At 44.7% G+C, this 12523-nt stretch overlaps 1 protein-coding gene across 2 annotated transcripts in view; it reads right to left on the bottom strand.

The window, feature by feature from the left end:
- LOC144124656 (venom metalloproteinase antarease-like TtrivMP_A) overlaps positions 1-12523 on the bottom strand; it is a 78561-nt gene that overhangs the window by 21439 nt on the left and 44599 nt on the right. For both annotated transcript variants that reach the window (XM_077657466.1, XM_077657467.1), the window contains exon 9: positions 367-475. In XM_077657466.1, coding sequence (XP_077513592.1) covers positions 367-475 — 109 coding nt within the window. The remainder of the gene's footprint in view (positions 1-366; positions 476-12523) is intronic.

The raw sequence follows: 12523 nt of genomic DNA, 5'->3' as shown, positions 1-12523 counted from the left end.
GGCATTGTGCGTATAAAACATCAATTCCGCTAAGGAAAAGATAGGGAGGGGCCTGTTTTCTAAAATGGGAGCACCTAGACTGATAATGATGATCATGGCCTAGGGTCGCCTCCAAAAAACTGTCGAATTTCTTAAGGTTCGAGTTTGTAACGATAATCAAAAAATGAGAACAGCATTCATTACTTGAAGATTGGCCTCCATACACGGCAATGATTTTTGTTTGCTGAAGTAATAATGAAATACAATGTTCGAGAAGTAAACAAAAACGATGGCTCTTCTACTGACACGGCGTTTTGAACTCATATCTGCAAGTAGTGTTTAGCTCGCTTTTACTCCACGCTATGTATTCCCAAGAAAAATTCTTACACGTGCGCGATTTCGTGAGACATGGTGTAAATTCCGGTGTAGAATCCAGGCGCATCTTCTCCAAGACCCACATAGTAGTCGGTGCAGAGGCCAGCTTGGTAACCGATACCTGAAGAAAAGTAACCATATCAGAACCGGGGCACTGGTTCAGTCACGAGTGTCAGAAATAAAATAACAGAAGGCACTTAAGACTATTTACGCGTTTTGAATGTACAAGCGTTTTTTTTTATTTAGTTCTAATTTTTTTTCTTTCCAAAGACACGCCTACTTATACCGTACAGTCGTAAGGCAACGCATATACTACGTTCACCTTAGTGCTCTAAGAAGCAACGCTGTTTAGTCAGTGTCAGGAAAGTAATCATCAACTGACGAGGAGACGGAATTTGCTCTCAATCCGTTTTAGCTTGACTATAAGATTACTGTCAGCCACTAGAAAAGCCTCTCAGGGAGATGTTTGCTTTAGCTCAATACACATTCGGTATTTGCGATCTCTTGTATAGCATATATCGTGAAGGCCGCCTTATATGCTGCTACCTTGCCATTTCAGCTGAAGAGTGCCAGGAAATTTGTGTGTATGCGCCTTTTTATCAAGGAGAAAGGCGGGTTTTCTTTATGCCATTGGATAACGTTCTGCGGACGGATCGCAGTCATATTGCTTGTTGATTTCAGTTGTGTGTGCAGTAATGAGGACAGATCAGTACTACATGTGCTTATTGACTCCGGTTCCGCTATCTTAACTGATTTTCTCTGTGAACACAAACCTGCTAAAATTGGGCGACAAAAACGCGACAGTGTTTGTTTCGCACAATGAAAATCTTCCTAAAACGGTCGGCATGACTGGATCTACGTTTCTGCTGGTCTGCCATTTAATGTGCGTGGCTAGTGTGTATGGCCGATTTTCCTTAGCGATCGTTGCATGGTGTCTGCTCAGATAGGAAGGCACAGCCGCCGTATTCTCCAGCCTCGATGGGAGTTCTGGAAGCTGAATAATTGTCTCCTGAAAAAAGAAATATATGATCGCGCTGTCCCTTCTTGTTTAAAAGATACGTAGGCCCGTGGTGATCTTTCAGCTTTTCAGAAGTAGGATCCATTCAAGCAGTAGGCCAAAAATTGCAATTGAAGCGTCAGTATGAATCACATTTCTGAAGCGTCATCACCTACGTGAGCTTGGACGTACCTTAAGTGACCGTCATGAGCTAGAACGGATTAATCTGGGGACTTATGTGGATGAGATAAACAATTTTCTTGAACAGTTGCAACCGTTCATCACAGAAAAATATCAGGGGGCCTTAATTAGATCTCCGACACGTAGGCCCCTCCAAGATAACCATCTCAATTGTGTGAAAACATGAAAAAAAAGAAACTGTAACCTTTACGGAGCTGACAGCAATGTGTGCACATCCAAATTTAGAATGTCGTCTGATGCGATTTTCTTCAACTATATATAATAAAAAGAAAGGTAAAAAATTCAGTGAGTTGCGATTTCGCTATCCACTCATTTCGGAAAGCCAGTGACACTAGGGTGACACTAATGGTTTTCGCGGACTAGGGTAGGGCTTTGCCCGCTGTGAGCAAAAGAGGAAGTGATCGAAGCCTAAAGTGAAAATGTTTTGCAGGCAGTGTACTAACTCGATACACGGCACTTGACTTGTTGGGCGCCGAGGATGTCGGAAAAATCGCCAGATATTTATAGAAGCCTCAGCACGACAATGACCACAGATATGCTTGTGGCTGCCAGCATTCTACTTTATTAATTATCCACAACTTACAATGGAATTATAACAATCGGCGTTAGCCCTGTCGTTACTTATTCATTTTCACTTCAAATCTAGTGCGGACGTTGTACATTTCAGAGTTGTGCTAAGCATTTCTTTTTCAAAATACTGAGGGTCATAAATTCTTCCTCAGTTTACATTTGTCAAAAGAGCGTTGTGTTTAAAGGAACACTGAAATAAATTTTAGGCGGTCTAATTGTGCACCGGAAGTAAAGATGGAGCTCTTAAGTCGACCGAAACTGCATTGTTTTTTCCACGAAGCCAGCGCTAAGCACTTTTGCCCCCCATTTTTTCCTTGAACTGGCGCACCTGTCGGCGGCGCCCCGAACTACTGCTCCTTGGAAAATGTGACGTCACTCGTCTCCTTGCCTCCGTGCTCAGCCGGCCCGGCCGCTTCTGGGTCACGGCGTGCGCTTGCTGGAGTTGCCAGGGCGCTACGCGCGACATAAGGGTCGCGCTGCAAGTGCCGCTGCTTGTGTCCGCAGTCCTTCGAGCTCGAATTTGGTCCACGCGGCTGCCAGACCAGCGAACGGTGGGGATGCTAAACTATTAGTTGGTTTATTGGAGTTTAAAGTCTCAAACCGACTCATGGTATGAGGCACGGCGTAGTCAAGGGCCACCTTCGGTTTTGCCAAAGTATTATTCCACTAAAGTTTCTCGTGGTAGTACGGCGAGGGAAGGGACACGCCATGTCGTGCCTTCCCAATAGATTCTAAGCTCTGAAAAATGGATCCGTATGGCGCAGCTAGCTTTCGCGAAAAACCTTCTAGGTTCAAACTTTTATCGCGGCAATTTAATCGACAGCGACATAAACCTTTCGCTGTTGCGAATCCTCATACGCTACTGATTTAAGAGTGCCTCACACCTGACGCTTTGCCGTATCTAATGACAAGTATACTCGTGAGGGAGACATTCTAGAACACCTGGAGCCAGGCAGGTGAAGCGCTTGTTGTCCTTGATATAGCGGTAATGGCGGTCGATAAGCGATAGCGCAAGTGATACATTGTCATCTTCGAGATCAGCTGTGCACCACCTCGCAATACTAGGTGCTAATATTCTCTAGAAAGCGCGAAACCGAAAGCTTGACAGTTGCGTTTTAGCGAAAAGGGGACCTTCAGTGCACGATAATTACAGGTAACTTATACAAACGCAGTTTACCGCAGAAATTGTGCAGTCTGTAGCGCATGTTAGTGTGCATAATTGCAGATAATATGCTAAAAACGCGTGGCAGCTTTTGTTACAGGCGTATTTTCGTTGCCAAGAGACAGTTCGGAAATATTTTGCTGGTTCCAGCAGGCCGTAGCGAGACGTGTGACGTTGCACAGACCTCCAGACCGGGCGGGCGGCAAGTAGAGCGCGTGCACAAAATCTACAAAATAACGCCATCCACACAAAAATACATGAATTAAATCTCCAAGTTCAGATAAGTCCACCTTCCGAATCCAATCTCTGCGATTTGTCATAAATTCGCAATTCAATGAAGTATCCTATATGTTACGTCCACACGCTCTTCATATACTTGTCATGCTACTCAGACAAGAGACCTTTGGCTTAGTAGACACTTTGATGGCCGAACCAGGCCACATTCCATTCTTTGGCCGCATTACACTGGGCATGTCCAGTGGGCATGTCAGCAGCAGACACGGCAACATGCTAAGCAATCCCTTTTGCTTTGCACTTCAGGTCTTTCTCGGAGCCCTGCTAGCGCCGCGTGAGTGGTATCAAGCGACACGTGCGAACCATGTTCAAGGATTCAATGCCGTATCAGCAGTACCGCTTTCCGACGGAGTCATCACTGAACCAGACCAACCTTGGCTATCAGCTTCCACACCTTTGACGACATCGGGGACGTCATGTCACGTGGCTCATCCATCGACTATAAATCCACCACCGGAGCTTTTCTTCGCCAGTGGGCATGTCAGCAGCAGACACGGCAACATGCTAAGCAATCCCTTTTGCTTTGCACTTCAGGTTGGTAATCTCAAATATGAACATTGTTATCGAAGTGACGATCGTTTTTTAGTGCTGCTGCCCTGCCCACTGAGCGTTGAGTGCTTTCTGTCTTGTGTTATTACATTATCGAAAGATCTGTTGTCTTGTGGCGATATTGAAGCAAATCCTGGTCCAACTGAAAAAGAGATGCTATCGGAGTTACTAGCAGGCCAGGGTAAGATTACTTCAACAATGGAGGGCCTACAGGCATCACAAAACAAGATAGAAGACAAGCTTTCCTCTTTAACTGAGCGGATTGACGGTATTGAGAGACAGTTATCCGGCCTAAATGTCTTAGCCACGAAGGTGAAAGATATGGAATCTACCATATCAGAACTTCAGGGGCAGCTTACTTTAGTTAGAAACCAGATGGATGACTTAGAAAACAGAGGTAGAAGAAATAACCTTATCATTTACGGTATAGAGGAGGACAGCATTGAGTCTAACCATGAACTGGAAGAGAAAGTAACAAACGGCGTTTTTCAGGAAAAGCTGGGTTTAACGGTAAGTGGCGTCGAAAGATGCCATAGAATGGGTAAAAAGGAAGCAAGCAAGGTGCGACCTGTCATTTTAAAACTGCTCGATTTCCGTGAAAAAATGTCCATATTGCAATCATGTCACAAGCTCAAAGACTCCGGCATATCAATAGCTGAGGATTATTCAAAACGAGTTCGAGAAATACGTAAACAGTTATGGAAAAGCTGTAAAGAAGTGAGGGACGAAGGAGCCAAAGCAAAGTTATTATTCGATAAACTAAGCGTTGATAACGTCCTATTTGGTTGGGACGAAGCGAAAGGTTCTCGCTTCAGGCTTAGAAAGAAATCAAACTGACTTCTCACCAATAAACCTCGGACCCTGAAAATATTAAATGTTAATTGTAGGAGTGTTCTAAACAAGACTGCTGAGTTGGAGGCTCTTCTGCTTTTGCACGATCCAGAAATTGCGGTTTTGACTGAGACTTGGCTTAACGACACAGTATTTGACAGTGATTTTGTACCCACTGGCTACAGTTCGTACAGAAAAGACCGTGATGGTAGAGGTGGAGGCGTTAGCATACTCTTTAAGTCAACCTTGCGAATTTTCCCAATGTCTGATATACCCAATGTAGAGTCTATTTTTTGTAAAGCATACTATGAAAATGTTAGATATGTTATTGCAGCAATGTATAGGCTCCCTAGTTCTACCGTTTCCGTTCTAGACGATCTCAAACAATATTTGTACACGAATGTCAAACTTGGTGATCGTATTATATTGTCAGGTGATTTTAATTTACCTAATATAGACTGGTCGACGTTCTCACTTGAAAAACATGACGCTTTAGGTGAAGCAATGTTGGACATTTCTTTTTCCTTTGATTTATTGCAAATTGTGGAACAAAGCACAACTACTCAGGGCAGTTCTCAGTCAGTCCTTGACCTATTTTTTGTCAGCGGATCAATAGGCGCAGATACAAATTACGAAATAGTACCTGGAATTTCAGACCACGAAGCTGTCCTACTCACCATTGCTGATGCCGTCTTGGATAGCAAGCCTAAATATCCATCTTACCCAAACTTTTCTCGAGCCGATGATGTATCAATCATTGACATACTTTCGCTTAACTTCGATGCCTTTTCAGATAGCACAGATGATGTGCATTCGCTTTGGTGCAGGTGTAAAAAATTAGTAAAAGAGTGCATTGACCGTTTTGTCCCGCTGATAACTAAAAAGAAAAACGGCAGGAACCCCTGGATCTCTCGTGAGACGTTACGACTCCAAAGGCAATTGAAGCGTCTTAAGAAAAGATTGAAAATCCATGCTGCACAGGCGGTCAAAAACAAGATTGACGAAATTTCCTCCCGCCTTAAAAATAAAGTATATGCCGATGAACAACGCTACTATGGTGAATCACTGCCCAGTTTCATAACTACAGCTCCAGAAAAGTTTTGGTGTTCTATTTCTCCGACTTCCAAGGAATGTGATGTGTTTCATGTTGATGGTAAAGATGGGTGCGATGGCAAGGAAATAGCAAATGCATTTAATAAACATGTTAAGTCCGTCTTTACTAAAGATAATGGCGTAATGCCGTCTTTCGAATTACCTACGTCACCTATACCCGATGTTAAAATAAGTGAAACAGGAATACTAAACATGCTTTTAAATCTGGACATTAAAAAGTCTTGCGGTCCGGACAACATTCCAAACACATTTTTAAAGCTGTATGCAGAATGGACCTCAAAATACCTGCACGTTCTGTTCACGAGATCATTGTGCGAGGGACAAGTGCCGAGCGACTGGAGGACTGCCACAGTGAAGCCACTACATAAGGCAGGAAAAAAACAGTGCATTCAAAATTACCGCCCAATTTCTTTAACATCTACGGTATGTAAACTTTTGGAACACATAATTCATAATCATATCTCAGAGTTCTTGGAGAAATATAATATACTTACGAAGCATCAACATGGTTTCCGAAAAGGCTACTCTACAAATACCCAATTGGTTCTAACAGTGCATGACTTTGCTAAAGCAATTAACAATGAGAAACAAATAGACGCTGTTTTTATGGATTTTTCAAAGGCTTTCGACAAGGTGTCTCATAAAAAGTTACTTCACAAATTAGGCGAAATACTGAAAAATTCTCAACTAATTAATTGGCTTGCGGCTTATCTTGAGAACAGAGAACAATTTGTTGTTTTTAATGACCACCATTCAGAACGACTTTCAGTTGGCTCTGGCGTCCCGCAGGGCTCGGTGCTTGGGCCTCTTTTGTTTCTTTTGTTTATTAATGATGTACTGCATGGTATTCCCGTTAAGGTTAAACTTTATGCTACGACTGTGTATTGTACTCGGAAATAGAGGATGCCGCTGACCAGGAACTGCTGAACAATGCCTTAGGACAAGTTGTTGCCTGGTGCAAAGCTTGGCAAATGTCAATTAATTTTCAAAAAACTGTTTTTATGACCATTACACGCAAGAAGCACAAACATAAATATCCATATGCTACTAACGACATATTTCTCTCCGAAGTAACACACTACAAGTACCTAGGACTCTGGATCACTAATGATCTTACTTGGACTAAGCACCTTGAATATGTAGTAGCTAATGCTAACCGCAAATTATTCTTCTTGAGGAGGGCTTTGAGACTTTCCACCCCTTCTGTCCGTCTGCTCGCATACAAAAGTGTAATTCTGCCGATACTAGACTATGCATGTGTAATTTGGGACCCTTTCACCAAGACTAACATCACCAAGATGGAAATGGTGCAAAGAAAAGCAGTTCGCTTCATATATAATAGCTTTGGACGTACATCAGTTACCGAACTACTAATGAAAGCAAACCTGCCACCATTAACGCAAAGAAACCGTGTATCACGACTAAAATTCCTCTTTCAACTTATTAACGGTCATTATAAAACCGACCTCACGGGAATAATTAGTTTTTCATCTGGGTATTCTACAAGGCAGAGACACAGTCGCACAATAACCGCCTTTAGCACCCATAATAACTGTTTTAAGTATTCCTTCTTTCCCCGAACAGTAACTGAATGGAATCTACTAACCAATGATCAAATTTCAAAATCATCACTATCGGCATTTATTTCAGGTATTGTTTAGAAATGTGTTGTCTTTAACTGTTTATACGCTCCATGGATCTAATTTGTATTATATGCTTTATCTGTGTTATTGTTTTCATTATGTATTTATTGTATCCCACCCTGCTAAAATCCCCAGAGGGGATTCCAGTATTGATAGATAAATAAATAAATAAATAAATAAATAAATAAATAAATAAATAAATAAATAAATAAATAAATAAAAACATTCACGCATTCCATTCCATTCCATTCAGCGGGCGCTTAAATGTCGAACTGCATAAAAGCGACGTCTGAACTCCTACACAGAAAGACACAAACGAACACGAACACGCACACACACACGCAAGCATGCTCGCGCGTCTGTGTGCATCGCCGGATTACGGTTGACACGTTGTCCAGAGTTCGACGAAAAGTCGTCTGGCGAGTAAATGATGCCATTATGAAAAACGGAATGGCCGTTCCGTTTTTCGTTGTCTTATGCAAACAAGGGACCCGTATTGGCCCCGAAACGACATTTGTTTCACCCTCTTGTTCTTCCTTTTGTTGGCGAGTGTTAGGTTTTTTATAAAGGCCTTATTGTTGACAGTGGGCAGCATTATCGAGGAGAGAAAAATTTTAGCAATTTCTCCGTTCCGAACCAATGAGGCCTCTTTTCGCAGTACAATTGCGAAATCAGTGGAAGCAAGCGGGCTCATAAGGAGGCTTCTTCCTTCTCATTGGTCACGTGGTAAAGGTGGTTCTGCTAAACTCTTGACGACGACCCGAGCAACCTATGTTTCCTTATATCTGAATATACCAAAGCTTACAAGATTTTGTTCCCAATGTTAGTTCAGATGTTCGTTAACGGAGCGCCACTGAAGCCGGTCCGGTGGTCGTGAATTTCTCAGTTTTTACACAGCACTGCGTATAGAGCTCCTTCATACAACGAGATTGTAGCGACAGGCGCGGCTGCCAGTGGCGAAGTGCTAAAAGGACTAAATGTCCCCAGCGAGCGCTGAAGGGAACGATCAGGACCTGGGCCTTGGCCGGACGCTGCCGTCGCCACACCGCTGCTGTCCCCTCTCCGGCAGCCCTCAATAATTGTGGCTGCGGTCGTCTTCCTCGTGTTGCGAAAGGGTAGCGCGTCCCGGACTCTTTGAAGCAGATCGCTATCGCGTGCAGGTTCGAACAAGACAAGAGAACAAAGAGATCAAACAAAACAAAACTGAGCCGTATTTATAATTTAAAGGAAAAGAACCGATACGAAATGAAAACAAGCAACACATTCTCAACACGCGTACAAGACTACAGAAATAAAGGAAATAGTTCACCAGGTGCTGAGCGTCCCAGGTGAAGCGGGGATGCCTTTCAGACAGGATGGAGCGCGGGTGGTTGTAGTGCGATGCGTCGCTAGCGTTGCGTCGAAGAAAGTGCGGAAGGCAGCCAGTTGGTGGTATGAGCAGAGAATAACACGGGGAGACGCCGGTGGTCTCCCGTCAGCAGCCCGAAAAACTGGGCAGCAGCAGGAGAATCGTAGCCAGATCCAGTCGACGGCGTCCCGCCACGGTGGCTCCCGCCACGGTGGCTCAGTGGTTAGGGCGCTCGGCTACTGATCCGGAGTTCCCGGATTCGAACCCGACCGCGGCGGCTGCGTTTTTATGGAGGCAAAACGCTAAGACGCCCGTGTGCTGTGCGATGTCAGTGCACGTAAAAGATCCCCAGGTGGTCGAAATTATTCCGGAGCCCTCCACTACGGCACCTCTTTCTTCCTTCTTTCATTCCCTCCTTTATCCCTTCCCTTACGGCGCGGTTCAGGTGTCCAACGATATATGAGACAGATACAGCGCCATTTCTTTTCCTCAAAAACCAATTATTATTATTATTAATGCAGGCTATGCAAGGGTGCCTTTAGGCAGCACGGACCTTCAATTCATCGCTTGCCACCTCCAAGCTTGAAAGGGACGCAGGAGGCTTACGTCGGTGATCCAAGGGAGGCCACGGCAGCACGGACCCAACGTCCGACGGCTGCCACCTCCTCGCTAGAATGACACGATCTCCGCTGCGCTGTCTTTCTTCACACCTCGGTTTTCTGACATGTCAGCTCGCCGCTCCTCGTGCTCGCTCGCCACGCCTTTGTCGCCGTCGCCTTGCACGCACCATTCGCACGTGCACACGCGCAACGCTGGGCTGGCACGCGCAGCGCTCCGACATCCGACGCACCACCGTAGGACCAGCGCGTTCGAAAATGCTCCGACGACTTCGTGAGCACATCACATAAGCCCCCCTTTAAAAGAACCTTTTTCACATAAAAAAAACTGCCGTTGGTGAACACAACGCTTACGTTCATGTGGTAAACAGACAATTTAAACGTTGCCGAAATCACCGAAGGCACTTTACACTGTGACACATCGAGGCACATGGAAACGCGTAGAGGAAAAATATGGTCAAACATCATACGTCTAGAAAAAGGGAAAATAAAAACCATACAATACATCCAACACAAACTTTAAACACCTCTGTACAGGAAAACGAAAGAAAAAGAAAAACAACCCACAAACACTACCCCATGCATTTGCACAGGCTACCAGTCCAAACAGACCTGATAATAGCACTGTACATAGGACATAGCCCTCCGGTAATTTACAAATCACTCATGCAATCGGCGCCTACGTTTTCGAAGCCCTTCATGTACTCTACACGATAGGTATACTCTTGTAATGTGGCTCCAACGCAGTTCCCTGCTGTTCAAGTGCTTATCATTTGTCAAATATTGCAAGGGTTGGTGGTAACTCTGAATGAAGGACGTCCCGCACAAAAATGTGTGGAATTTCTAAACAGCCCAGACTATCGCCAGACACTCGCGTTCAATCGCTGAATAGCGAGATTCGCGAGGTAGCAACTGTCGACTCGCATATGATACTGGGTGAAGGACTCCATCATGCTCCTGCAGGAGAACGGCGCCTACGCTGACCTCGGAAGCATCCGTGCAAGGCACAAAGTGCTTACTGAGAATTGGAGTTCTTAATACGGGCCTGGAAGTTCACGCGTTCTTGAGCTCGTCAAAAACGGCTTGCCGCTTTGGTGTCCAAGAGACAAGGTTGCGCCCATTTTTGCGTGTCAACTCCACGAACGGTTGGACTATGTCGGCGTAGCCAGGGATGAAATCGCGATATTGTCCGGCAAGACCTAAGAAGTAACGCGCTTGCTTTTTCGTCTTTGGAAGCGGTACCCGTTGACAAGCTTTTCCACCATCGTTTTCAACGGTCAGATAGTCTTTTCTCCAAGCTGGTGTCCGAGAAAAGAGATGTTAATGGCTCCTATTTCACTTTTCTGTGGCTTGATCGTGAAGCCAGGCTCGCGCACCTTGCTAAATACCCGGTATAAAGTCCAAAAATGTTCTTCTCAGGTAGAAGTCTCGACGAGATCATCGTCGTTGTAATGAACGACATTGTCTATGCCTTGTAATAGAATGGGCATCAGGCGGGTAAAGATAGTCTATGCTGTCTTAATGCGGAAAGGCATATAGACGAACTGATGAAGATCGAATTTGGTCGAGAACGCTGTTTTCGGTCTCGAAGCTTCCTCCAAAGGTACTTGCCAGTAGCCTTTAGCAAGGCCAAATTTGAAAAGTACACCTTGGTTCGAACCTTGGTGAGTATTACATCTGTTCTTGGAATGGGCTCTACATCCAACACAATAACATCCTTGATACGTCGAAAGTCGATGTAAGTCCGATAGGTGTTGTCTTTCTTTTTAATCAGAACCAGAGAGAAATTGTATGGAGATTTCGAACGCTCAATGACCCCTAATTTCATCATCTCGTCTGCCTCCTTTTCGACCACGTCCTTCATGGCAAAAGGCAATGGGTAATGCGAGGTATTCAAAACTTCAGAAGTCGAGAGCATGAGTTGACATTCCACTAGATTAGTTTTCCCGGGAATCTCGTAAAAGGTGCCGGCATACGTGTCAAGTAAACTCTGAATCTCCTGCTATTTGTCGTCATCGAGCTTGGTGGAGATCAGCACGGCTTTGATTCCTTTACCGGGGTCCGTGCTATTGGTTGGAAGTTGTTCTTTTGAGCCACCTTGTTCGATTACGACGAAAGACGGCGCCTGCACTGTCTCTTGGGACGCACGCTTTTCGTACCGTTTGAGAATATTAATGTGGAACAGCTTCTTAGTGTGGCCCAAGTCGATCCAATAATCCTCGTCGTTCTTTTTGCCAGAAACCACGAATGGACCTCACTGCATCAGGAGTTCATTGAGGCTACTCAGCAAAAGAATGAGGGCGCGATCTCCAACCCTTACCTGCCGCTTCTTGCTGTTCCAATCGTAATATTTCTTCTGGGAATGTTCGGCATGCAACTAATTTTGATGTGCTGCTTTCACAGTTTGCTAGAGACGTTTTCTTAGATCGGGAACGTAACCATATGTTGTCTTTGCGTCTTCTCCCAGCTCTTCCCTTGTCCAGAATTCTCTGAGAACTGCGAGTGGTCCTCGCACGTTACGTCCAAATATCAACTCAAATGGAGAAAACCCAAGACTTGCCTGCGACACCTCTCTGTATGCAAACAGAAGCGGAGCGATATATAACGATTTCATGTTTTGGGCTGCTCCTGACTGAGCTTCCGCAGCATCTGCTTGAATGTGCCATTAAATTTCTCTACCATCCCATTACACTTTAGAAGGTAAGGGGTCGTGCTGAGATGTTTCACTGCCAAGAGATCACTGAGCTTTCTCATCATTTCGGAAGTGAAACAGGAGCCCTGGTCGCTAAGGATCTCTCTCGGAAAACCTATTCGCAAAAACATCTTCACCAAACCCTCTGCCTC

Source organism: Amblyomma americanum, chromosome 3 (genome assembly GCF_052857255.1).
Source record: "Amblyomma americanum isolate KBUSLIRL-KWMA chromosome 3, ASM5285725v1, whole genome shotgun sequence".
NCBI lineage: Eukaryota > Metazoa > Arthropoda > Arachnida > Ixodida > Ixodidae > Amblyomma > Amblyomma americanum.
Note: the sequence above shows the minus strand (reverse complement) of the source record. Positions and strands in the feature narration are given on the sequence as shown.